This window comes from Kryptolebias marmoratus, linkage group LG14 (genome assembly GCF_001649575.2).
Source record: "Kryptolebias marmoratus isolate JLee-2015 linkage group LG14, ASM164957v2, whole genome shotgun sequence".
NCBI classification, from domain to species: Eukaryota; Metazoa; Chordata; class Actinopteri; order Cyprinodontiformes; family Rivulidae; genus Kryptolebias; species Kryptolebias marmoratus.
The window spans coordinates 17,355,452-17,381,368 of record NC_051443.1 but is presented as its reverse complement, the minus strand read 5'-3'; the positions used below and the strand labels follow the sequence as shown (position 1 = coordinate 17,381,368).

General features: G+C 38.6%; 3 protein-coding genes across 4 annotated transcripts; all 3 read left to right on the top strand.

The window, feature by feature from the left end:
• Window positions 1-1,801: 1,801 nt before the first annotated feature.
• myo1hb (myosin IHb) lies at window positions 1,802-12,718 on the top strand. The gene is made up of 32 exons (XM_037979309.1): window positions 1,802-1,847; window positions 3,361-3,522; window positions 3,918-4,033; window positions 4,447-4,645; window positions 4,744-4,824; window positions 4,899-5,078; window positions 5,159-5,257; window positions 5,370-5,483; window positions 5,575-5,646; window positions 5,732-5,851; window positions 5,949-6,016; window positions 6,105-6,210; window positions 6,312-6,392; window positions 6,506-6,597; window positions 6,697-6,791; window positions 6,998-7,044; window positions 7,661-7,741; window positions 7,835-7,940; window positions 8,034-8,151; window positions 8,280-8,393; window positions 8,474-8,550; window positions 8,636-8,704; window positions 8,823-8,907; window positions 9,003-9,165; window positions 9,309-9,392; window positions 9,927-10,020; window positions 10,345-10,400; window positions 10,694-10,829; window positions 10,933-11,003; window positions 11,606-11,703; window positions 11,798-11,897; window positions 11,975-12,718. Exons 2-32 carry the CDS (start codon window positions 3,397-3,399, stop codon window positions 11,999-12,001), a joined length of 3,075 nt encoding a protein of 1,024 aa, XP_037835237.1. The 5' UTR covers window positions 1,802-1,847; window positions 3,361-3,396; the 3' UTR covers window positions 12,002-12,718.
• Window positions 12,719-13,643: 925 nt separating this feature from the next.
• Window positions 13,644-22,150, top strand: LOC108232588 (sushi domain-containing protein 2). 2 transcript variants are annotated; one of them, XM_017410492.2, is made up of 16 exons: window positions 13,644-13,719; window positions 14,684-14,882; window positions 14,978-15,129; window positions 15,206-15,373; window positions 15,452-15,626; window positions 15,861-16,062; window positions 16,723-16,808; window positions 17,493-17,761; window positions 17,847-17,981; window positions 18,057-18,215; window positions 18,456-18,704; window positions 18,917-19,100; window positions 19,877-19,971; window positions 20,052-20,231; window positions 21,538-21,634; window positions 21,794-22,150. In XM_017410492.2, exons 1-16 carry the CDS (start codon window positions 13,659-13,661, stop codon window positions 21,837-21,839), a joined length of 2,457 nt encoding a protein of 818 aa, XP_017265981.1. In that variant the 5' UTR covers window positions 13,644-13,658; the 3' UTR covers window positions 21,840-22,150. The 2 variants fall into 2 exon arrangements, with proteins under 2 accessions (XP_017265981.1, XP_024860465.1); XM_025004697.1 differs by having other exon boundaries at window positions 17,847-18,215.
• A 1,304-nt stretch (window positions 22,151-23,454) lies between these two features.
• Window positions 23,455-24,857, top strand: LOC108232616 (heat shock protein beta-1-like). Its single transcript, XM_017410525.3, has 3 exons — window positions 23,455-24,007; window positions 24,098-24,161; window positions 24,315-24,857. Exons 1-3 carry the CDS (start codon window positions 23,623-23,625, stop codon window positions 24,469-24,471), a joined length of 606 nt encoding a protein of 201 aa, XP_017266014.1. The 5' UTR covers window positions 23,455-23,622; the 3' UTR covers window positions 24,472-24,857.
• The last annotated feature ends 1,060 nt before the right edge of the window (window positions 24,858-25,917 follow it).

Genomic DNA, 25,917 nt, shown 5'->3' with positions numbered 1-25,917 from the left:
TAACTCATTTTCTATTTTTGCAGGTAAAAAGTGGTGGAGAAAAGAAGTATCAGGCATAAAAGATTATCTACAACAGATGAATTGTATCTGAAAGTCATTTATTTAATAAGCAGGAAAAAAAAAGAATCCACACTGTAGGACCTGAGAGATGCATCATCCTTTAGGTGATCATCTTCATGGCAAGTTTTAGAAATCAGCTTGTTGGTGCTAAAATAATACTTTATGTGTCAAACCGTGTTATGTTTGGCTTTTTTCTAGATTCAACAAAAGAAATGGAAATGCACTGAGTAATTGTATCAGGCCTTTTTTTTACTGTATATTAGGTTCTTTGCTGCTTTATCCCTTGAGTTTATCAGCCTGTTTTATGATTGAATGATTCAAATGCCAGATTTATGTGGCTTAACAAATAAACAAACATTATTCTAAAAATGTTCAAAAACTGGACTGAATGTGAATGAAATAAAGAGCCAAAGTTCAAAGAAAAATGTTCAAATAACCCTCAGGCACAATTGGTCAAGACCGGTTAAATGAATTTAAGAAAGTGTGGCTCTTTGAAGGCAGAATATGAAGAATTGATAAGTTTTACGCAGTCCTGTGTCTGTGGAGAGTTATCACCCAGTGGTGCAGCCTTTTGGTTTAGATCCTGTTTTTTTAGCTGCTGCAGGATGGAAGATCATTTATGTAGAAAAAAACAAAAACACCTTTTCTACCTGTTCAGCACACAAGCAGAGACAGAACCACACGCTGCTGTCTGTGAAACAGAACTAACAGAGGAGGTCCAGGAGTAGGCCGGTGCGTCGGAGGCCTGTTGAAGGTCAGGTTTCTCCAGACACCTGGAGCCCCCCTAAACGTGTGTTGCCCTGGGTGATGTGTGGCGTCAGTCAATGGGCCGCGAGGAGCGCTATCTCTTTCAGGATCCTAACTGCCACTTTGTGGCGGCGTAACAGGATCCACCACCATACTGGATAGACAGGGACAATGGGGTGTCCTCTCAGGTGATGTTCTCCAGGTCAGATAGACTTTCCTGTTCAGATGTGTTGTCTAGAGAATATGTTTATATGTTACTGCTTGGTTTCTTTTAGTTTTCATAACTTGGTTGTGATTTAATTAGTCTGTTCAAACATGTTTAAATCCAGTGACATAAAGGGAAGGTCTTTCTTTGGACGTTTTGCTCTTTCATCTTATTGCAGCATACAGTTTTTATTTATTTTTTCACTTCTGTCTGTTGTGGGTTCATCTGAGGTCACATTTCCTTTGAAACTCCTTCTTGAACTGGATGACACTTGATAACTTAGATGCCCAAAGAAGCAGGCTGGATTTTCTGTAGCAGACCTTTAACATCTTGGATTTGTTATCTAAAAAAAAAAAAATTATGTGTTTTGTAAAGATATCGCAAATAGTTTATCACCAGTTTTAGTGAGGCAAAATCTTTTTTGCACGTTCTGGTTTTATTTTGTTTTATTTTTTTACTTACTGAAGCATCTCAAGTAATATAAAAGCTACATTAAAAGATAAGAGTTAAAAAAATCCAAAGAGAAAATATATTTTCTAAAGAACAGAAAGAGTCACGTGTCTGTCTTCATACAGCCCAGACCACGTTTATTAAAGACATTTTGAGCTTTTTTTTATTTGTCCACAAACACAAAAACAAGCATTCACACAAACACATATTTAGAAATAGATTTGCACCGTTTGTTGAACACTCACAACATAATTTATGGCTTCCTATTAAAGGAAGCAGAGGCTGTAATCTACCAGTGTTTCCTGTGTTCCCTTCAATAAAACCAGATGTTCAGTTTACTTCACTTCAGAGAAAAATAGTGCGGCAAACATTAAAGACCCTGCGGGTAGGTATATATTTTTATGATCTTTTAATTTCTGCAAACAATTTTTAGAACATTGTAAGAAATATATTAGCGTGCGTGGTGTTTAGAATCACACAGAAAAGATTTATCTCGGTTCTAATGCCGTGTAACATCTTGCAGTGAGTCCATGCTGTCAGCAGACAAGCAGCTTGTCAGTTTGAGTTACTCTGACTTGGTGACGGGTCAGCTTGGCAGACGTGAATGCCAAACTACTGAAACACGATCCCAGATGGATCCTTCATAGCGTCGTAATTAAAGTGCAATGGACTGCTGATTATTACCTGGCAGAAATCGAGTTGGGCACTAAGTAGCTGTGTTTATGCATCTCATAATGAATACTACCACTTAGCTGTGCTTTGTTTGTGGTGAGTGTTCGTGATGCCTCTGCTTAGCTAAAAAAATAATAACCAGATTGTATTGAACGTGGAAGCTCTGTGTTCGTTATTGTAAGCAAGAGTGATGGATCTGTAGAAAGCCTGAAGGCAGATAAGATAGCGGTGGATGAATTTAGAGCCGACATGTGCACAGAGGATGTGACCAAGGCCTCTAACAGGAACGCACAGATATGAGCACGAAATGCAGGCAGTGAGTCACCCTTCAGGAAATAAGATTTTCCAGAATTCATAGCAGATGGGTGAATGTGTCCTGCAGCACAGACAGCTTTAAAATCAGAGACATACAGTAAAGTAGCCTACTCATGTCCCATACTTCAATTTTTAATCAGTTCATATTATGGATCTGGACCCACAGGCTACATGTTTCTGATCCTCTGAAGGGGTCTTGATCAATAGTTTGTCGGGCTTTTCTTCAAGGTTTTCTTTGGACTTTGGCTGCTTATTGACTCATTTAGCTGCCAAGTACCTGAGCATGATGACATGGCTGTCAGTGTGCAAAAAGTGTTTTTGAAAACCTCAGAAAAACTAAACAAGTGGAGGAAAAAAAACAATAATTGTAGGCCTAAATTAATATCAAGAAGAAATGATCAGTTTGAAATTTGTCTTTAGGAAAAAACATCAACCTTCAGCGCTAAAATACAATCTTATATGTCAAATTATGTTATCATTGGTGTTTTCTAACGAGTCAACTAAAGAAATGATAACAGTTTATACATTTGGGACAAACACTTACTAACAAAGTGTAAATATTCAATTTAAAATTGATTTATTGCTAAGTTATGTGTCGACACAACGGAGGAGGTTTCTTATGCTTCAAAAACATGTTCTTCAGAAAATGGTCAGGCACTAGAAGGAGATGAGTATAAGCAGCCACAGTCCTAATAGAAACCTTCAGAAATCCTGAAGAACTGATGATCAAGATCACTTTAAAGGTTACAAGAAAGTCTGGCCACCTTGGAAGGAAAGAATAAAGAAACAATGAGTGCTTTACAACTTTTGCACAGAACTGTCCTGTCACGCTGGTGATGACAGAGAGATGAAGCCCTGTTGTACCTTCTGATCTGTGGGATATCACTCATGTGCTGCTGCTCCGTTCACAGAGCCTGGAGGAGCGGTGCAGCCGGATCCTGAGGAACATGGAGGCCTCTCTGACGGCCCGGGACCGTGTGGGCATCCAGGATTTTGTTCTCTTGGACGCCTACACGAGTGAGAGCGCCTTCCTGGACAACCTGAGGAAACGCTTCCATGAGAATCTCATTTATGTGAGTCTTTTCCTGTGTCCTTCCTGTGTGGTGTCACTTCGGATAAACACCCTCAGTCTAATCAAGCATCGCCCCCTCTTGACCTCCAACCCCCTCTTGTCCCAACACAACACCACCTTCTGCTGAATGTGGCACCTGGTGCTGCTGAGATAGCAACTCTGGTTTGTTTAATGAGCAGAGTGAGCACTCAGAAGGTCACCACCACCCACGGGTTCATGACAAGTGATTAACCTAACTTACTGCTGTTGATAAAGGACAAAACTAAATATAAGCAGTGGAATGATACATAGATATCATTTGATGTCATGAGATCATTGAGAAGAATTGTTTTAATTGTCAAATGTGCAAGAGCTGCAGAGGGTGAGTTCACGTCCTTGTCTTGTCTTCCTTTAAAGACCTACATTGGGACCCTGCTGGTGTCGGTGAACCCGTATAAAGAGTTGGACATCTACAGCAAGAAGCAAATGGACACCTACATGGGCGTTAACTTCTTTGAGCTGCCACCTCATATGTGAGTGTCATTTTTCTTTTTTAATACGTGCACATATAGAACTTTAATTATGAATAAACTCATTCAGAAGTATTAGATACCTGCGGTGTTGTTTTGACTCATTCAGAGGGTTTGTCAGGCTTTAAAAAAGTTAATAATCCAAAACCTGAATCAAAACTACTTCACATCAAAAGATGAGAAGCCACAGGACAATGTTTCTGAAAGATGTGCAAATGAGCAATTATTTATTTAAATATACACACTGTTAGTCAAAATACCATAAAATAAACACTTAAATCCGTCTTATTGGGCGTTTTGTCTTCAATAGTCTGATTTAAGATGACTAAATTTAGGTTGAAAAAACAAAGTTGCGCCTTGTCCTAAAAGTAAAACAAGTCGAAATGTGTTTTATGAACTTGTCATTGTTTTTCCAGCTACGCTCTGGCAGACAACGTCTTCCGCACCATGCAGTCTGAGTTCAACAACCACTTCATCCTGATCTCTGGGGAGAGTGGGGCTGGAAAAACCGAGGCCTCCAAGAAGATCCTGCAGTTCTACGCTGTCAGCTGCCCAAGCACCGAAGTCCTGAACAACGTCCGGGACAGGCTGCTTCTCTCCAATCCAGTGCTCGAAGTGAGTGCACTAAAAGTCCGCTTTTGGTAAAGACAAAATATATTTTAAATCAGGCATTTTTCTAGTTTAATTTTTTGTTTTTTTTGTACAACCTCTAGGCTTTCGGAAATGCCAAAACTCTAAAGAACGACAATTCAAGCCGCTTTGGGAAATACATGGACATCCAGTTTGGCCACCAGGTAAACTGGAACATACGGTAGTAAACTGAAGATCTAAAGCGCTGAAAGTTTACCGGGACTGATTGTTCGATCAGGGTGGAGCTGTTGGGGGTCACATCCTCAGTTACCTGCTGGAGAAGTCCCGCGTGGTGCACCAGAACCATGGGGAGAGAAACTTCCACATCTTCTACCAGCTGGTGGAAGGAGGAGAAGAAGAACTGCTCCTCTGGCTCGGCCTGCAGAGGAACTGCAAGAACTACCGCTACCTTGTGCAGGTCAGATGGGAAACAAGTAGAAAGGCAGGAGATGGGTACAAAATATACTTTATTTACAGTTTGATTTGCTCTGCTTTCAGGGGGATTGTGCCAAAGTTAGCTCTATCAATGATAAACGTGATTGGAAGATAGTGAGGAAAGCCCTTTCTGTCATAAACTTTAGTGAAGGTGAAATTGAGGTGAGGAGGCACAGTTTATTTAACTTTAATTGTCATTATGCATGATACAGCATTTCTTTCTTTCTTTGGGGAGGGTTAATCAGTTGCTTTTTTTCCTCTCGGCGTAATGCAGGACTTGTTTGGAATTATTGCGAGTGTGCTCCACTTAGGAAATGTAAAGTTTGATGCAGATGCTCGGGGATATGCCACTCTCAACAACAACCCGGAGATGCACTGGGTGTCAAAGGTGAGATCCAATCAAACATTCGTGCCTAACCCCATGCAGCTTTAATATGAGTACGGTCAATGAGCGTGTTTTTCTTGTCTTTGCTGTGCAGTTGTTGGGGATTCCTAACCAGGTGCTACAACAGGGCTTAACCCACAGAAAGATCGAAGCCAAAACAGAGGAGGTGAAATTTCTAAACCTTTAAAACAATTTAGTTTCTTGTTGTTGTTAATTTGATGTCAAAAGTCTACATTATTTTGATGTTAAAGGTGCTCAGTCCCTTCTCTGTGGACCATGCAGTATATGCCAGGGACGCCCTTGCCAAAGCCATCTACGGCCGCACTTTCAACTGGCTGGTCAACAAGATCAATGAATCTTTAGCTAACAAGGTGTGTACCAGTCTTGACTCATTGTAATTACTGAAAACGGGAAAGAAATAAAACAACAAACCCCCAACTCTTTAAAATCTGTGTGTGTTATTTGCAGGATTCCTCCAGGAAAACAGTGATTGGTTTGCTGGACATCTACGGGTTTGAAGTTTTCAATGTGAACAGGTGAAGTCTCACACACTTGAGCAAAAGTCCAAGGCAAAAGTCCCAAAAAGAGGAGTTTGACACTGACAACGCCCGTGGTTTGTTTCAGCTTCGAACAGTTTTGCATCAACTACTGCAACGAGAAGCTGCAGCAGCTTTTCATTGAGCTGACCCTCAAATCCGAGCAGGAGGAGTATGAGATGGAAGGGATTGAAGTAATATCCTAGTTATTCACAAAGTGCCACCATTTTTATTTAAGTCAGCTCATGTACAATAAGTCTTAATTCACCGTAGCTGCTCTTATTTTTGCAAACAGTGGGAACCAGTGCCATATTTCAACAACAAGATAATCTGCGATCTGGTGGAGGCAAAATTCAGAGGAATTATCTCTTTGCTGGTAATTAAATGGTCCTGCAGAAAGACACAAAATAACTAAATGAGTTAGTAAGAAATGCTTTGCTAAAAAAGTAAGTAAACGTGGCTGGATGACTGATGCTTTTCTCACTACAGGATGAGGAATGTTTGCGCCCTGGAGAGGCCACAGATCTCACTTTTCTGGAAAAGATTGAGGAAAAGATTGGAGGCCATCCTCATTTTGTCACGTGAGACTTCCAGCTTCACAGGAAACATGTTCCAGAAATCAAAAAGGCCCAAAATCATACATATTATATTCATTTTAAATGATGCTCCTCCTCCCGCAGACATAAACTTGCAGACAAAGACACAAGAAAAACTCTGGACCGAGGAGACTTCCGTCTGTTGCATTATGCTGGGGAGGTTACATACTGCGTTGTTGGTAAGAGACATAATAATAAGTGTCTTTAGATACTTATAACTATGTTATGCAGACTATTTAACAAGCAGTAAGATTTCTTAAAGATGTAGCTCAAATTCTGTCAAATAATGTGTTTATTTTTGCCACAGTTCAATATTATATAATAGATACTGAAGGAATTCTCTGTGAGATGAGGAATTTCATTTTTTTGCTCTTTAAAATTTCAGGATTCTTGGACAAAAACAATGACCTGTTGTATCGAAATGGAAAAGAGGTGATTTTTCTTTAGAATTTTTAACCTATTTAACTCATACTTACTTTTGGGTCATGATTTCTACTATTTTACTGCTATTAAACACATAAAAATAAAAGTAAAATTCTAGTTTTATATACAAAAGTCTGGATATAAATTTACATACTTTAACTTTCTTTCCTAAGAGGGAATGAATGTGCAACAGAAAACAATTGATGATAGATATTCCTTTGCTGTTGGTAATCTGTAATCGGCACAATGCAAAACTGATCCCTAAAAATCTAAATACTGCATGCTTAAAATCGTAGTAAATATTCAGTATGAAGTTTACCAGATAAATTTTGTAGCCACTAACAAGTTTCAGGCAAAATTCAGGTTGCACATTAGCTCAAGTTTTTCAGCATATTTGGGAAAGTTAAACTTAACCAGTTAATTACCAGGTACAAAACTCAACCTTTAATCGCAGTCCACATTATTATAGTGGACTGTGATCAAAGGTTATTAATGAATAAGTTAAATCTAAGCCAGTTTTATCCATTTCATGACTGAAAGGTTTTGCAGTTTTCTGTGTCAAGCCGTTAGTCTATTCTGTTTAGCCTGGGTAGACCCACTTTTAGTTGTTCCTGTCCTCCTTTAGGTCATGAGGCAGTCCAAGAACGCCATCATCAAACACTGTTTTCCCTCCAGTGAACCCGACACCAAGAGGCGGCCTGAAACCGTAAGAAGCAACTTGGATGATACTGAATGCCTCACTGATTATAAAAATCCATTCTTTATATGTTCATTCTTTCATTTACTTGTGATTTTTCAGGTGGTGACACAGTTTAAGAACAGCCTGGTTGGCCTGACTGAGATCCTAATGTCCAAAGAACCTTGGTATGTCCGCTGCATTAAACCCAACGAAGCCAAGCAGCCAGGTGAGGCTTTGTGTCTGGAAAAATCTGGTCCTTAAAGCTGCAGTCCAGCTCGGATGTTGCAGTGACATACGGAGGTTGTTTTGTGATCTGCAGGCCAGTTTGATGACGTCTTGGTGAGGCATCAAGTTAAATACCTGGGGCTGATGGAGCACCTGAGGGTCAGGCGGGCTGGGTTCGCATACCGCCGCAAATATGAGATCTTTCTCCAGAGGTAGCCTATCAGACCTTTTATGGTGTAGTTTAGCCTTTCACAATATTTACTGTATTTTCTAAATGTTTGCGTTTTGTTTGCTCTTGTTATTGCCGCTGCCACACTCACTGCTCCTCTTCTGCGCTCAGATATAAGGCTCTGTGTCCGGATACCTGGCCCAACTGGAAAGGTACTCCAGCAGAAGGTGTGCTGTGCCTCATTAAACACCTGGGCTACAGACCTGATGAGTACAAGATGGGAAGGTAGATGCCAGTAGCTCTCACATAGAGTCTATTAATGCTTAATTCTTGTTTGATCTAAGTTTTTGCTTCTTCATCTCAAGGACAAAGATTTTCATCCGCCACCCGAGGACTCTGTTTGCAACAGAGGATGCCTTTCAGATCTGCAAACATAAGCTAGGTGAGACATGGCTCGACTATTTCACCCATAATGCTACAGTTAATATAACATATCTCATAACTAAATCTCTCATTTGTCAATATAGCAACAAGGATTCAGGCCAAATATAAAGGCTACAGGGTGAAAGAGGACTACCTGAAACAGAAAGAGGCTGGTGAGTGATGATTAAAGGCACAAGAGAGTGAGAGATTCTTACGACAAACATGAGCTTTATCTCACTGTTAGTTAAACCAGATTAAAACAGTTTATGCTACCTTAACTGATCAAAATAGCTACAAAGATTGAGAACTGTTGGAGAGGTCTGATGGCGAGGAAGGAACGGGAGAGGAGAGCTTGGGCCGTCAAAGTCATCAAAAGGTATGTAAAAAGCTAAATAAGACAGAAACGGTATCTGTAAAAACACGATGAGGCAGTTTAATGTAAGATAACCTGTTGGCCCATGTGTGCTATAGGTTCATCAAAGGTTTCATGACCAGAAATCAACCAGCCTGCGTCGACAACAGTGATTACCTGGCCTACGTGAGGCTGAGCTACCTCGCACGGCTGAAGGAGAACCTTCCCAGAACAGTCCTAGAGAAAGACTCCTGGCTCACCTCGCCTCCTGTCATGAGAGACGTGAGTAATTTAGTCGTTTTCTAAGCTGCTCTAACTCCAAAAGGCTGCATGCATCAGGGTGCAGGCCAGGAGCAGAGCAATCAATTCATCCTGTTAAGGTGCTAAATCAAGTAGCTGGTCACAGCCTGCTGCACGTGTTGTAGGTCTCGCAGCTCTTGCAGAAGATCTACGTCCGCCACATGGTGAGGAAGTATGTCCGAGGAATCACCCCCCAAAGGAAGGCACAGGTACAATTCACCGTCCTCTAAGCAGGAAAGCAGAGAGGGCATCTCATCTCCAATTAACCTCAAAATCATGCTTATATCTCATTCTGCTGGTTTATTATGCACAAAAGCAGATTCATAAAATTCAGTGACTAAATAAAATATGTTTAGATACAAGTGCAGCCTGAGCAGGATACAAAAACAACAACAAAAACCCAGGATGATTGAATAAGAAGTTAAATTATAAAGGCTTAAAGTCTTAAAGACTGGGCCACCATCCAGACTTTTTGATCATGTTTAATTGAAGGAAGTCTGATAAATAAAAGACAGTAACTCCCATTGGCATCAGCTTTAAGCACTGGAAATCTGCAGAAAAGCTGCATAATACAGTAAAAAATTAGAAAAATTGTATTTATATATTATAAGACGTATACCTGTAGATTTGTAAAGAAATGTGTAAGGGTTAACTAAAGTTTGACTATTTTTTACAATTTCTAAGAAAAAAAACATGATAATTGGGGAATAAAATGAATCATTTTTACATTTCTTTTCCTCTAGCTCCTGTTAAAAGTCCAGACCAGCTCCATGTTCAAAGGAAAAAAGGAGAATTATCCCTTCAGTGTGAGCAGACCGTTTGTGGACACCAGAATTGGTAAAATTAATTTAATAGCTATTTTTTATTGACATTCAGTGGACTTTAAGGATAACATTTTTGGTCGCTGAAATCATTCCTCCTGCTGTTACAGTATTAGTGGTAATTTTGTGTCTTTAAATTTTTACAGTGCGGTAATGTTACAGTTAGATGGATTTACATTGAGTTTTTCTTGTGCCTGTATTTCTTTCCCATTTTAAAAGTGCATATAATAAACCAGGCATTTTTAGATAACTTTTAGTCTTTATATTGATAGACTGAGAGGCTGAACTCAGTATGTTTATTTGGTCCTCTCATTTTTTGTATTTTTACTCTTTTATAAAGCTCTAGAGGACATACACATGAAGGTCGTTCAGATGATCCAACACGAGCACATCAAGGTAAACAAATATCAGAATTCATGTTGCATCTCTGCCTGCCTTTTTAGAAAAAAAATTCCTCAACCTGTTTTGTTTTCTGTCAGGGTTTATTTATTGTCATTCAGCACAGCATTTAGACATAAAGGAGAACAAAATAATAAGCTGTTAAAAACACTAATAATGTAAAATAATACATAAGGAAATCTACCCATACACACATACACAATAACAATATTGCACTTTGAATTGCAGCAGGTTTATAGTAGGCGGTGTAGGATAAATGTACATTTAGAGGAGTGTTATGTCCTCCACAGTACAGTGTGCCAGTGGTGAAATACGACAGGAACGGCTTCAGGCCTCGTTACCGGCAGCTCATCTTCACCCAGAAAGCTGCTTACCTGATCGAAGAGGCCAAAATCAAGCAGCGGATTGATTACGCCTCCCTGAAAGGTAACGCCGGTCAAATCTGAACAAAACAAGTTTGACTATCTGTTGGGGGACACATTTTAATGCACTGGCTAAATGTGGGTTTTAAAGGTAACCTCTTTTGTAGGTGTGTCTGTGAGCAACCTGAGTGACAACTTCTTGATCCTCCATGTTACACGTGATGATATCAAAAAAAAGGTACATTAAAAAAAAACAAAAACTACCAAGGGTCATGGTTGATTACCCTAAACAAAAATAGGTTTGCACAACATAAACATACTGAGTTTCAGTTAGTTAATGTCAAACTCACATAGCATAAATTCAAACAAATTTGGCATTAACTATCAAAAGACAAATGTTTACAATAAAAGATTAATTTGTCTCACAAATTAAAATGAATGAGACTCAGTAGAAGTCATACAAAAAGTGTGAAGAAGAAACAAAAACAGTTCAGTTATCCTTAAAAGATTATGTTGACCCAACCAAAATACAGTTATTATATTAAACTACTTCATCACTTCATCTAAATTGTGTGATTTTTTCTCTCTCTGCAATTAAACAGTTTATTCAACAAGTTTTAAGTACTTTTTAAGTATATATTTGTTCACCTATTTAAGAAACAATCTGACCATCTTTTATTCTTTAAATGCCCAAAGCTGTAAATTTCTACAACACTTTGGGATTTAACGCAGTCCCAAACTTTAGTCCTTATTATCCAGTAAATGTATTTATCAGTCAGCGATCAGGTCATTAGTTGCTGCAATAAAGACCTGAAGGTCTGGTAACGTTTGCTCTTTCAGGGAGATCTGGTTCTGCAGTGCGACTACCTGTACGAAGCCCTGACTAAGCTGAGTGTTACTGCAGACAAGCAGAACTGCATCAAAGTGGTCCAGGACAGGTACTGAACCTGCACCATATGAGGCAACATTTTAACCAGCATTATAAAAGCAATTGTGGAAATGTTTGTGTTTTTAATATCATTATATATTCAGTGTGAGATTTGACATCCAGCCTGGCAGAGAGGGGTTTGTTGACTTCAAAAGTGGCCAGGAATCCATGGTCTACAGGGCCAAGAACGGCCACTTGATGGTGGTGAGTGTGGAGCTCATGGAAAGTTATTTTTATCACTGAAGATATGAGCGACTGACTGAGCCCTCTGTGCTTTCTAGGAATCGACGAGAGCCAAGTCCAGATGAAAATGACAGAGGATAACCTCGCTCATAGACATCTTAAATAAGCAGCCATGTTTGCTCTGTAACGCAGCCTTGTAGCCGTTGTTAATTATTTGAGTTTCATGTCAGCAGTTTTTTTTTTTATATTTTGCAACTTTATGTTAATTTTAAACAACACTGTATGCTGTTATTGCACAAATACTGCCAATGAACTTAGTTGTAGAAAGAGCAAGTTATAGCTGAGCCTGACCAGAAGAATATTTGGCTTTAAATCATTTCCGAAGAGACTGAATCTGGTGCAGAATCAAGGACACACTATACATCGACATATCAGTAGCTGTGTGTGTAAAGCCATGTCTGTAACATTTATAACGGCTAAAGAATGCCACGTTTTTATATTAAATCATACATACATCATGTGTAACTTCAAATATTTAGCTTTAGTCAACTAAACACATCAGCTGCTTGTCATATTCACTGACAGTGTTCTTATGATGACTCCTCATGTAGCAGCGCCCCCTGCTGGACGCTTCCTGGACCTGCAGAAATCTCAAAACTTGCAGAGAAAAGCCGTAAAACTTCTAATATTAGTTTAGTCACATTTGAAATAAGTAAATAAAGACTGCCATATCTGCTTTGGCACATCAGCATGCTTAAAAATGAAACTGTTTTTATTTTAATGAATTTTATTCCTCTGTAGTACCTGTTTTCACACATTTTGACTTCACAATAAAAAATAAAATTTTGATTCTCTGAATAAACGACGGCTTGTCTGTCTTTAGGTTCCACTACATATTAGAAATACTGCTGTAAAAGAGTATTTTAATGTTAGCAGGATCAAAAATATGTATTATATTAATACTTAAAAATTGAATTTGTAGATCTAAAGACTTTTTTAAACACAGAACATCCAAAATTTCATTTTGTTTCTACTGCACAATTGTTTAATCTTGAATTTAATGCATTTGATTAATTTTTAACAGCCATAATAAGCAGGCTTTGTTGGATTAAAGCAATAATGTAAACCAATAAATCAACTGAATAATACCATTTTGCCTAAAATATACTTTTCCTTTTACTAAATAAAGACTGTCCCAAAAGGCTTTCTGTACTTAGAGAACTCCTGAGGCCAGGAGTTGCTGTTTTTTAAATAATATTTGAGGGATTTTGCTCCATGTCTGTTTGGGAGACTCACAAATCTTTTTAATCCCTTAAACGACAGTATTTGGTGAGGACAAAGATTCAGATAAATATTACACTTAAACAATTGAGTTCAGTGGAACCAGCTGACACAACTAATTCAACATTTAATTTCCTCGGGCACACATGAAAATGTTTCATTTATAATCTACTGAACTTTTTTCCCCCCATAATTGAGATATTTTTTAATAAAAATAATAAGAATAATGAGAAAATTATAGGCCATACAAGTTTATGAATGTCAAATTAACAGCCCTAAATTTATTAATCCAGAAACACATTTTTCAAATTAATTGCCTCAATGCAAGAAAAGGTCGAAGGTAGACACGTAAGGGTACAGCTGAAAATATGACTCTGGTTACTGATTAGACAGGAGTTTGTAAATGGAGGTCAGCAAAAGTACAAGGTTTGAAAAAGTGCTGAGTTAAAAAAAACAAAAGCAGTCATTAATCAGTGTGGAGCTGAAGTCTTAGCCGACAGGATGAGAAGAGTCGTCGCTGTAATATTTATCCTTCTGGTTTCATGTGTCTGCACAACAACAGGCAAGTATCTCCTAAATATATATACAGTACATATAGAAAAGTTTCAGCTGTGATTTATTGTTTACTGAATCTGTTATTTAGACTAGACTTTGGTTTTGCAGAAATATATTTCCATCTGAGTATCTTTACACAGAAACAGTAAATATGCATACGTGCAATATAGGAAATTATTAAGTTGTGGACATTTTTAAGTGTTCAAGAATGCACCAGAACGCTACTTTTCTGCTCAGTTGTACATCAGTGTAATTTCTGCCAACCTTGAAGAAAGCACAGTGTGGTTTTCATGCAGAAGGAACTGAACTGGTCCATCCTCTGACTCCCCATTAGATACTATGTACTCCTTCGAACAGACTTTGCAGACTCTCTTCTGTTCATTCTTTTTTTTTTTCTTTTTTTTTTTTTGCACAGAGATAATAAAATCTCCAAAGGCAGGTTTTTGATTAATCTTGTTGGTCAGATTTCTACAACAGCAGATAGATGAATTTTAGAAAACAATGATCACAATGATCTAAAGCTAACACATCGAAAGACTTTAACTTAAGGCAAATCACGGTATAGAGTAACATCAGCTGAGTGGTATATATGTATGATGAAACCACAACAAATAGCTTAACCCAACCTTTGATAACTTTTGTTTTTAAATTCATTTATAAAAAATGAAAAGTTGTGTTTAAAAACATAAACATGTAGATTCAGTTTGATTACAGTATAAATAGAACCATGGATTTTTTTCACGACTTACAAGAAAGTAAAGCAATCATAATCTATTTTTAAAGTCCCACATTTAACCCAATGTAAGCTTCAGGGTTTAAACTAACAAGCAAAAAACAACAACAAAAAAAAAAAATCAAGTTTTGATTTTAAAATCTTAGCTCTTTGGGTGGCTTGGCTTAGACTGCTGCACAAAATCTGCAGTAATTTATCAAGATTAGAACAATCTTTTTTGTCTTTTTTTTTGGCACAGGACAGACATGTGAAGAACATTGTGGGAAACATTTTGCCTCCTGCTCCTGCCACCCAACATGTGCGTCTCTGAAGAACTGCTGCGCCGACTACAAAGAGTACTGTGTGAGCACCTCTCCGTACTCTGGCTCCATCCTGGGTGGGACAGACATTCTTGTCCTGGATGCATATTTCAACAGCAGCTCCCAGATTGTCTGCAGGTACGATGCAGCTCTAACCCTCAGTATGTGGTCTTGTGTGTTTCTGACTTATAAAACAACAAAATAGTTAAACTTTTCTTCCTTTTGAACAACAGGTTTGACAATAAAATTAGCACTGTGGGGTATGTGGATGCTGATGGTAGAGGCCATTGTATCTCCCCGCTGTTATACGAAACAGGATGGGTTCCTCTGCACATCTCCCCAGATAATGGAACCACATTTAACAGAGCTGGATCCTGGTTCTCAGGTAATGCAGCTGAATGAACATGAAGAGAGAGGTTAAATTGGTGTTAAAAGGCACTAATCCACATGTGCTGCTACAGTTCATACAGGCAAGCTGGATTCTCAGTTCAAGGCTATTCTGGTCAACTCAACAAAGTGGCAGTACTATGGCACGCCGAACGTCGGGGGCACTCTTCAGATGACCTGGAACACCTCCTTAGTAAATGCAGCGAAGGTCAACATAGAGCTCTGGGGATACAGGGAGACAGGTGAGAAAAATGTACATGAACTTTATAAGTAAACTGCATTCATTCAAGAAAACACTACATTTGTAATGTTTCCTGTAGGAGAGCCCTACTCAGAGTACTGGCAGGGGGAATGGCAGTATCTGTATTCACTTGCGAAGGATCACCCCAACAGTGGCGCCTTTAGTTTTGTGCCCAAACCAGCAGAGGATGGATTTTCAACCTGGGAGCTTGGCTCTGTCCGCGTTAGCTCCAGCATCTACTCTGAGGGCATGAAGTATGTGCAAATATTCCTAAAATACAGCAAAAATGACAAATGCTCATTAGTTTTTGGTTTTCACGCAAAGTAAACACTCTAATATATGGAAAAGTCATTATTTGTGATAGATGATGGCTAAAGTGGTTCATAAAAATACTATTTGAAATCTGTAAAAGATCTAAATTATCTTTTTAATGTCAGATAGCAGTCACAACACAGCGGTAACAACTGTGTTGTTTGTGATTTGTTCAGGAACGTCGAGGCTGCATGGACGGAGGATCACGCTCTGGCCTGGCATCTGGAGGAAAAGTTCAGGCAGAACTCCGCAGCCTGGGCTCTGGAGAAATGTTTAGCGTGGGACCAGCTCGAAAACCAGCTGCCTAACTTCCTCAGTGAGATCATCGACTGCCCCTGCACTCTGGCTCAAGCGAGAGCTGACACAGGAAGGTTTCATGTAGGTGTGAGGAGGAGAACTTTTAAAGATTTGACAGCATTCACTCGCAACCAGAACACCAACGTTAGAGAAAAACACTTTACCTATGAACATGGGTTTTCAGAAGAGCGCAATTCGGATTGCCTGATCAACATGAATACACATGGGTTTAGAATATTTGCTTTACAAATGAGACGACAGAAATGTGTCAGGAACACATAAATTGGTGCATGTTAAATGGACATAGGTTAATACTTGAGCAAAAGCTTTAAAAGATGTTTCAGATGCACTGCACAGACAGGTAATCAGAGTACTGCAGTCATGCAAGATAAACATGCTATTAGTTCATTTGTTTATTGTTTTGTAGCCACGGTGTAGCTGACTTCTGTTATCGCTCACTGCTCATCCGATCAAAGTCAAGAAGAAGGAGCTCTTCTAATTATAGCCCTTAAAGCAACATAATCTTCAAGCTGCGACACAGATCGTGTTTATTATACAAATGTTCAAGTCGAGTCAAAGTCATTTCTGTTGGAAGTTGACAGCTGATATATATGTGCAACATGTTTTTCCAACAGGTATGACACACGGTGGTGTAAATGGATCTTTAAGTTCTCAGCGAACACAGTGGAATCCACTCATGGCTGCCCGTAACAAACTCTGTATCTGTGCTACATTCCTCAGACTGATTACGGCTGCGATATAGAGAAAGGGAGTGTGTGCACCTACCATCCTGGGAGTGTTCACTGTGTGAGGGCCATACAGGCCAGGTGAGTCCCTCCCTGATGAAAACTCATTCCCTCACTATCAGAAGATAGCAGTGTGAGCGTAAAATATTCCTTTGCATCGTTAGAAACACACATTTATTTTCCAGATTTCAAATGCTTTGACAATATCCACTGACAATTAAAATTCAAACTGATACATATTACTTTTATGCTGTGTTTGTTTTATGTCTTTTGTGTTTTTCTTTATGTTGAACCAAAAAAAAGGATCCTGGAGTTTCTTGGAATTTGAGGTCAACTATTTAAATGTCAAAATGACCCATAACAACAAAAATACACAAAAAAATAACTTTTTTTTTCATGCACTCAGGGACATTGCTTTTCTCTGTGCTGTTTCTCGTGCCAATCATTAATGCTACAAGTAACAAAGTTTGAATGCTGCGTATATAAATAGTAACCACTGCACACCACATCTTAAAGTCTATATGGAGATTGATGCATTGGATGAGTCTAAAAAATACTGAAATACTGTATGGTGTCATAAAAACTTGTCTACTTAGAACTATTATGTGCTGCAAGTTTTTGGCTTTTTAAGTTTTAATATGTTTCTACATTATTTATCTCCTCATTGGAAAAATACACAGGATTGAGAATTAGGACCTTCTAAAAGTGGGGAAAGTTCCTGCAGGTGTTGTGAAACATACTCCTAAGTGTTTTGTTTCTCTCTAGTCCTAAATACGCAGCGGGACAACAGTGTTGTTACGACAGCACCGGTGCTCAGGTCCTGACTGCAGACTCAATAGGGGGAAGCACTCCAGACCGAGCTCACGACTGGGGGTCTCCTCCCTACAAGAAACCCCCTCGAATTCCTGGACAATCCCACTGGGTCTATGACGTCCTCAGTTTTTATTACTGCTGCCTCTGGTCTGATCACTGCCAGTATTACTTCAAACACCGGCCCTCCAGTGACTGCAGGCGGTACCAGTCTCCCAGCTCAGGTACTGTTGGTAATCATGCCACTGCAGGATGCGTTTAATGAGATGACTATTTTCTGTTCATTCACAAATTTGTGTCTAATTCCAGCTGTGGTGTTCGGCGATCCACACTTTATAACGTTTGACGGCGTCAGCTACTCGTTCAATGGAAAAGGGGAATACACTTTGGTCGTCTCGGAGCAGAAACAGCTGGTGATCCAAGGCAGAACAGAGACTGTGGATGGTGAGAGAACAACACTTCCTTTATCAAAGTTTTGTTTCTGTCTATACAGTACTGATGTGATTTGGACACTTTTAGGAAATATGATAAATGCAACGAAGCTGACGTCAGTCGCCATGAGAGAAGCCTCCTCTGACATTGTGGAGGTGCGTCTGGGTGGAGCACTTAATGGTTTGGAAGTGCTGCAAAACCAGCAAACCCTCTCCTTTGCTGAGCAGAGCTGGATGGACCTTCATGGTGAGATTCCTCTTGTTTTCTTTCAAATTTGTCACGTTTTATTATTTCTGACAAAGAAAGGTTAAAAAGCATTCCTTTTGTTCACTTTGACAGAAAATTTTCATTTGTGTCCGTGCGTTTCTGGTGGAAGAACTGAGGAAATGCAGTTTCATTATTAGGGAAAAACAGCTTTAGATTTGGAAATTAAAAAAAATGTTTCCTTTATATCTCCTCTTTTTTTTAAACCAAACTCTGCTCCAGGTGTGTTTGTGTTTGCTCCAACTTCTACCAACGTGACTGTGATGTTCCCGTCTGGAGCCGGGGTGGAAGTGCGGCTGAGAGATGTAACCATGACAACCACCGTCCTCCTGCCTGAGGAGTTTAAAGGCTCCACTCTCGGACTGCTGGGAAAGATGAACGGTGATGCCAAAGATGACCTCGTCTTCAGCACCGGGCAGCTTGTGCAGAACCACAGTGACCCAGTGGAGCTGTTTAACTTTGGGGCGAGCTGTAAGAAATCCTTCATACTGAAACTGTAGCAGTCAGTCTACTGTGTGGTAGTTTAATGAGCAGGGGAAGTTATCAATATTAAGCAACAACAGGAAAACCATTAATTAGTTGGCCTCATGGGCTTTTCCAAACAAAGAACATGTTTCAGAACCATATTAAAACACGTCCTGATACATGAAATTGCATCACGATTATTGCTTTTTGTCTTACAGGGGCGGTGTTGAACACGTCTGCCTTGTTCACATATGATTCAGAATATCTTCTGAACACATATTACTACAAACCCAGACATGACGACAATTTTGTTCCAGTGTTTTCTGTCCCTGAGGATCCAGATGATCCGCTGACTGGTCAAGCAGCTCAGATATGCTCCGGAGAGGGCTCTCAGTTCTGTAGGTAAGAGATGGAAACCACAAACATGTTTGGTTCAAAACAGCAGGGACAATGTTGACACTATTAAAGGGTAAATCCACTATTTTTAGACCTGAAGGTCAGTTTTCTTATCATTGAGCAACCATATATTAGCTTACTGATGTCAGAAGGGGTACTTTTTTCTACTGTATTTTATGGTTGACTGAAACCGTAATCAGGAAAATATGAGCATTAACTGTTTTTGACTACAGCATTAAAATAAGGGTACATATTTCAGAAATATCTTTTAAAAAAATATGTGAAATGATTTGGCAAAAAACTGTTTTTTATTAGAATTATTATAAAATGTGTTTTCAGCTTTGTATTAGTAGTTTCTTATATGTTATGACTTCTTATTTTTTTATGTATTTATTTTTTGATTTTATGTTTTTGTCATAAAATGATGGTGGAAAAAGGACCCGAGTGCAGCAATGCGAGAGAATCAGGACATAAATTAATTTATTGACACAAAAGGTATTGGAGTTAAAGGAAAAATCCAGGAAACAAGCTAAAACTTCACTTGACATGAATTCACAAGCAAGGAACTGGCAAGAAAAAATGGAAACAAAGAAATATATAGACATAAATGATGCAAAATAAACATGAAGGACAGGTGTGATGATTGGTAAATACAGTAAGTTTGTAGTTGTGCCTTTTACTTCAAAGATGTTGCAAAATACAAAATAAGTCACGATGTTTCATTTTCAGAAAATGAGTTTTGTCCATCTGATCATTTTCTTTTCATCATCTTTGTCCTGCAGGTATGACATCCTGGTTGGTCGAAGTCCACAGATGGGAAATGCAACCAGAGTTTCATTTCAGAGCCACGTTTCTCTGGTGAACGATCTGAAACCAGGTAAAAAAGTATGAAAGAACCTTTGAAAACTACACGGTCAAGCCCATCTTAATCACAGTTCTTGTTATCATCATGTGCAGTGTTGTCCTGCGGCTGGATTCAACCACCAAGCAATGGGAAAAAACATGGGACCACCTACCTACAAGGAGCTAAGGTGCAGTTTTCCTGTGACAAGGGCTACACGCTCCGAGGATCAGCAGAGCGGATCTGCCAGGAGAACAGCCGGTGGTCTGGAGAAGAGACAAGCTGCGTGGCTCCCAGTATGACAACCCGAGAAAATCAATAAATATTAAAACTCTGATTTGCACAATATAACAAATCATTAGCAACAATTGTGTCTGCATTTGATTTTGAGTGTATGAATGTGTGTGTGCATCGTATGATTTATCAAATCAGCTCTGAAGCATGAAACAGCACAAAAGTTCACATGAACATTTTAAGTTCAATTAAAAGCTACCCAGGTCAGGTGGGATAAGGGAGTCTTGCTTTACAAAAAAAATATATTTATAAAAAAAGAGTTAAAAGTTCTCCAGGGATGAGGAAGCACTCCTTCGGTCAGAATGCCTGCCTCACTTAAACGTATAAAACAATTTTCTTTTAAAATTTTCTAGTATCAGAAATTTCAACAAACTCAATAAAACAGACAAACAAACAAAAAAACATGACATTGTTCTACGTGTTTGTTCTGTTTTTTAGGCATCTCTCTCTTATTTGATCTGTAAATTTACACTTTTAGATCATCTGCTTTGCATTTTTTTAATTTACAAGGTTCTGCACAGAAGGAAGGGAGGCTGTTGAATCCGGAAAAGTGAAGAAAACTAAACAACAACAAAAAAAACAAAAAAACAAAAATGAGGCTGCAAAAATGCAAACTGAGTGAACCCTCAAATTTAAGCTCTGGACTTCAAAATGTTCCCAGAAATATTTATACAGATATTCAACCTCAGTTTTATGAGACCCTGACAGTGTTGCATGAAAGATAAAATAAAAATACATTTTAGCTTTTTTGTGTTAACAGCTCTAACAAACATGATAATAATTCAATAAACAGCTATCATGAGTCTCATCAGATCTACACACTTCATGCGGTACTAAGTTTGGAGCTTAAAAAGAAACATTAGGACTTGTGTCCAGAACCACAAATGTCTCCTTAAATTGATTTCTACTTTATTTATCGTAAATATATCATCATAAATATAATCTGCTGCTGCTTTAAAAGTCAGCATCAGCAACCATTAAGAGTCTGGAGACTGTCTGTAGCAGCAGAATATTGATAAATTATTGAGGATTTTATGCTTGAATGAACACAATTAAAGCTTTGTGTGGAGGGCTTGGACACCGTGGAAGGTGATCTTTTCCTACTAAGAATTTCACAAATAATGGTGGGACTGTGGCTGAAGTGGTTAAAGCCTGTCTCTTTCAGTTTTAAAGCAACTAAATATACAGCTGAGACAAAACAGACACAAAAATCTAAAGGAATGAACTGAATAAAATCCATTTGATGTGAATGCTTGGCTTTAACTCTAAGGGGCGCCTCCTGTTTAAATATTTCTCGTTATGTTTCAGGTAATGTCCCAGGAATTGTGGCCGGTTCAGTCATCGGAGCCTTGGCGCTGATTGTAATCATAACAACAATAGTTCTGCGCTCCAGAAAACAGAAAAGGTACAGAACAGGATGATTATTTGATCTGGTCCATCCAGAAGATCACAATCCTTCAATGCATTCGGATGAAGTGCTGAAATATAATGTGCAACAAGTTCAAAACCTCTTCACAGATTTCTTTTTAATTTAAGTTTTATTTTGTGTTGTTTTGTGCTTTAGGAAAACTGCAGATTCAGAAGAAGAAGTGGAAAATGAAGGTCTTTAACCTTTAACTTGAGTCCTGGATTTTATACTTGATGTACACTGAAGATGTTTTGGTCATATGTGGATAAAAAAATGACTCAAATAAATCACAGATTCTATTATTCTCAGAAACAAACAAACATTTTCTCTAACACTAATTGTTTAGTTTAGTGTTCATTTGTGTTGTCAGCTCCGGTGTATTCATGTCTCTGATTTTCAGTTACTTTTGTCAGATTGCTCTTGTTTCTTTGAGTTATTTTACGCTGACTTAGAATGTGTTCAATCAGTTTGATTTAGTTTGTTTTTTGAAAATAAAGCTGCTTCCTGTTCCTTCATCCTGCCTGCCTCCGTGGGTCCTTATCAACCCTAAACAATGACAAATGCAACTGTTGCTGTTTTGCAGCAGCAGCTAGCTGCAGCACTTCCGATCCAGCCTAAGACACTAATTGTGTGATGAGAAATTGATGTAGAGGTGTATAGAAAAGCCTTTGCATGAAAACTTTTGTGAATCAAACAATCAAGGTGTAAGCTCTTCAGTCCAGAATTGAACATTTTTTCCTCCAAACTGAAAACATGCAAACAGCTATGTACTTGTTCATAACCTTACCACTGAACTCCATTTCAAAAGATCTGAATTATCCCTTTATTGTATTCAAACTGTGTTAAAGAGGTCTGATTTTTTTTTCAACAATTTAACTTAATCAAAATGAAGGAATTTATTTAATAATTGTTAAAGATGGTTAAAAATACAAAAGTATTGAAGGAAGTATTATGATAATTCTCTAAATATGCACATATAATGTCCTTTATTGTTAAAGTACATTTCAAAATCAAGCTCAATAAACAGTCTGCAAACTGTATAGATTCACAGTCATCCCTTTTAGCTTTACAGTTGTTTGCTCCTGTTATAGTAATGTTATTATAGTAATAATTTACTGTTTTTATATTTGACAGCTGAGAAGGCTTCAGATATTCCCTCATTAATAAATGCCATTCCTCTCCGAAGGCCCACGGATTTATCCCTTGGCTGCTCGGTTCATTATTTGCACAAGTTGTCATCCACAAAGATGCAGCTGTGAGATTCCTCACCAGCACTTGAACGCACCACTAGCTCCATCCATCACTTTCCTCTCGCTGTAAACACATCTTGAACTTTGTGATTTGGTTTTAATATTATTATTATTATTATTATTATTATTATTATTATTATTATTATTATTATTTAACCTATTCACCATAAGATTGACTTTTTGTCCTTTCAATCTTTAGTTTACAGGGCGAGAGCAACACTTTTGTTTACTGTGTGACTTTAAATGTACGTGCTGTTCCCTCAAAATAACACACGGCTGTAACTTCTGCAAACAAAGGCCTCCAGTATGTGAGAAGACTGCAGAGACCAGTGTAGAATAAACTGGCTGCTTACCGCTTCCTGAGTCGCTCACCAAAGTCCTGCCAGGGACAGACAGGAGATATAAATACAAATAATTAGCTTTGTCCTCTCCATGTCCCGGGGCAACAGTGTAGTAACATCCTGGCTCATCATAAATCAGGCTGCTCTCATCCCTTACATCACACTTTCTGCTCTGCAAGTGTTAAAATGAATCAGCTGTGTATATAAAGTGTGTGATCAGACACCAACGTTCTCCTCGGACCTCCGCCTCCCTTGTTGTTACATGTGAGCAATAAATACAGCTGCTCCTTTGTTCGGTGTTCTGGTTCCTCACACTTGTTTGTCAGGGTGGAGCTACAGGCTTTCCGCTTCAAACATCTCCTTCCTTCAGTCTGAGCTTGTTTGTTTTTAAGGTATGGGCGAACAAAACAAAATGCTGTCCCGTCCCATCTTCCGCCGAGATGTGAGCTGGGATCCCTTCCCCAACTGGACTCAGCCGAGCCGCATCTTTGCACAAGATCTCGGGCTCCCGCCTTTCCTGGAGCCCAGTGACCTGGACTGGCTGGACTGGGCGAAGAAGAGGCTGGCTTCTTTCTCCTGGCCTGGGTTCACGCAGTCTCCCCTTCTGCCTCCGTTCATCGGTCAGCACCCTGGGGAGCCGAAGGATCTGAGACAACTGACGAGAGAGGTGTCGGAAGTCCAAACGGGACACAACAGCTGGAAGATTAAACTGGACGTTAATCACTTCTCGCCAGAGGAGATCACAATCACAACCAAGGAGGGCTATCTGCAAATCTCAGGTAGTGACTAAAAGCTAGAAAACATTTTCAATAAGCTGCACATTCTGCATTTTCTGAGTTTTAAATGCTTTTTCTTTGACTGTTGTCAAGGAAATCATGAAGAGAGGCAGGACGAGCATGGATTCGTTTCAAGATGCTTCACTCGCAAATACAAGTAAGTTTTTTCGAGAATATTAAACTGTTTCAAACAGGAAAAAGGTAGGAGATCATCAACAGGACAGATGAGAATGTTTTGTGTTTGAATAAACTCAAAATGTCCTAAAACATCTTGAGGCGTAGCTGAAATACTCCTGCTTCATGTTTAAAGGCTGCCACAGGGGGTGGATCTGCAGCACATCAGCTCGTCCCTGTCAGGTGGAGTCCTGTCCGTCGAGGCCCCAGTTCCTGGGACGTCCATCAGCAACCCGAGCAATGAGGTCGTTGTGCCGGTTCAGATCAAACAGACGCAGGATGGCGAGAACTGAGCAACGAGAGCGGAAACGACAGCAGCCCAGGATGTGTGTAGCAACATGTTTTAAGGACTGACAAAAAAACAAACAACGAGACTAGACTGCTGCATTTTTAATGCCGAGGATTTACTAAGTTTGCTTAACTGAGATAAAATCTTCAATCTTATAAACCATCCGCATCAGCAGAGCATCATGAAACTTATTAAACATCTTTTTCTCTCTTTTATTCTCTTTAATGCAGATAAACAAACAGTTGTAAAGGTTAATTTTGTGAGTTTTCATTAAAGGGGTGCACTCTGATGTCTTTAATGATTAATATTCATCTTATATCCTGATATCACATGATCAAATGTATTTAAAGGCTTGTGGCGTGTATATTTAAAAAATAAAACTAAAATGACTGCTTTGTACTTTTTTGCCAAAAAGCATGTATTTCCCAGCAGATTTAAAGTAGTGCTGATCATGCATTTTGTTTCTGTTGACAGCCTGCACATGTTTATCAAACTGTCCACTAAAGGTGCATCTTTGTGAGGACAATCAGTTCAATTAAACCTTCAAAACAAGCTTTTAGAGGTTTACATTTATTTTAAACGCACAAAAACTAAATAGAGACACAATATCAGAACATTTGAAGTCAGATTTGTAACTATGTACTGACAAATTTGATAATAAAATGTCATCAAAGTTCAAATAAAAGGCATAAAGAGAGAATTAAGCAACAAACTCAACACGGTCACATCTTTTAAAAGATCAACAGGGACATCTAGTGTTCAAACAGAATATTACACCATAAATAATAGAGAAATATATGTTTTACATTTTGTTTTAAATGTGTACCCAACATATATATTTTTAAATGTTTTTGATTAATTTGATTAAAGCCAACTAATAAAGGATAATAAAAAAAGAACTTTCAGCGGGCGCTCACACCTTTGATCAGAAAATGAAACTTGTGTTAACATATATAATTTACAAACTCTTATTTCATTTGTCATATCATTACATCTTTGTGAGGACAATCAGTTCAATTAAACTGTTCAATATTTATTATTCAGTACAACCATTAAATCTTCCTACAATGTGCCACCCAAATATCCACTCAGTGTCAAAACTGTATTATGTAAAAAACACCTTTCATTTTCCATATACTGTTTTATAATTTTTTTATATATATATATAAGCCTATTTACATAAGAGGAAAAGAGAAAACACCAGAGAACAGCTGGGTTGAAAGTTAAATGCTGTTTTGTCAGAGAGCATATGATCATGTACACTTCTGAGCAGGTTTTAGGTATTTTTACCCTTTACAAAACCCACAAATTTATTTTACAATCTCACAAAGAAGCACTTTCAGTGACGAGTGGAACAGCGAGCTCCTGCTTTTAAATAATCTGTCTTAAACTACATGAAGAGATTAAAACACCTGACAAATACATACCTCAGAAAACCAACTTCCTTTAT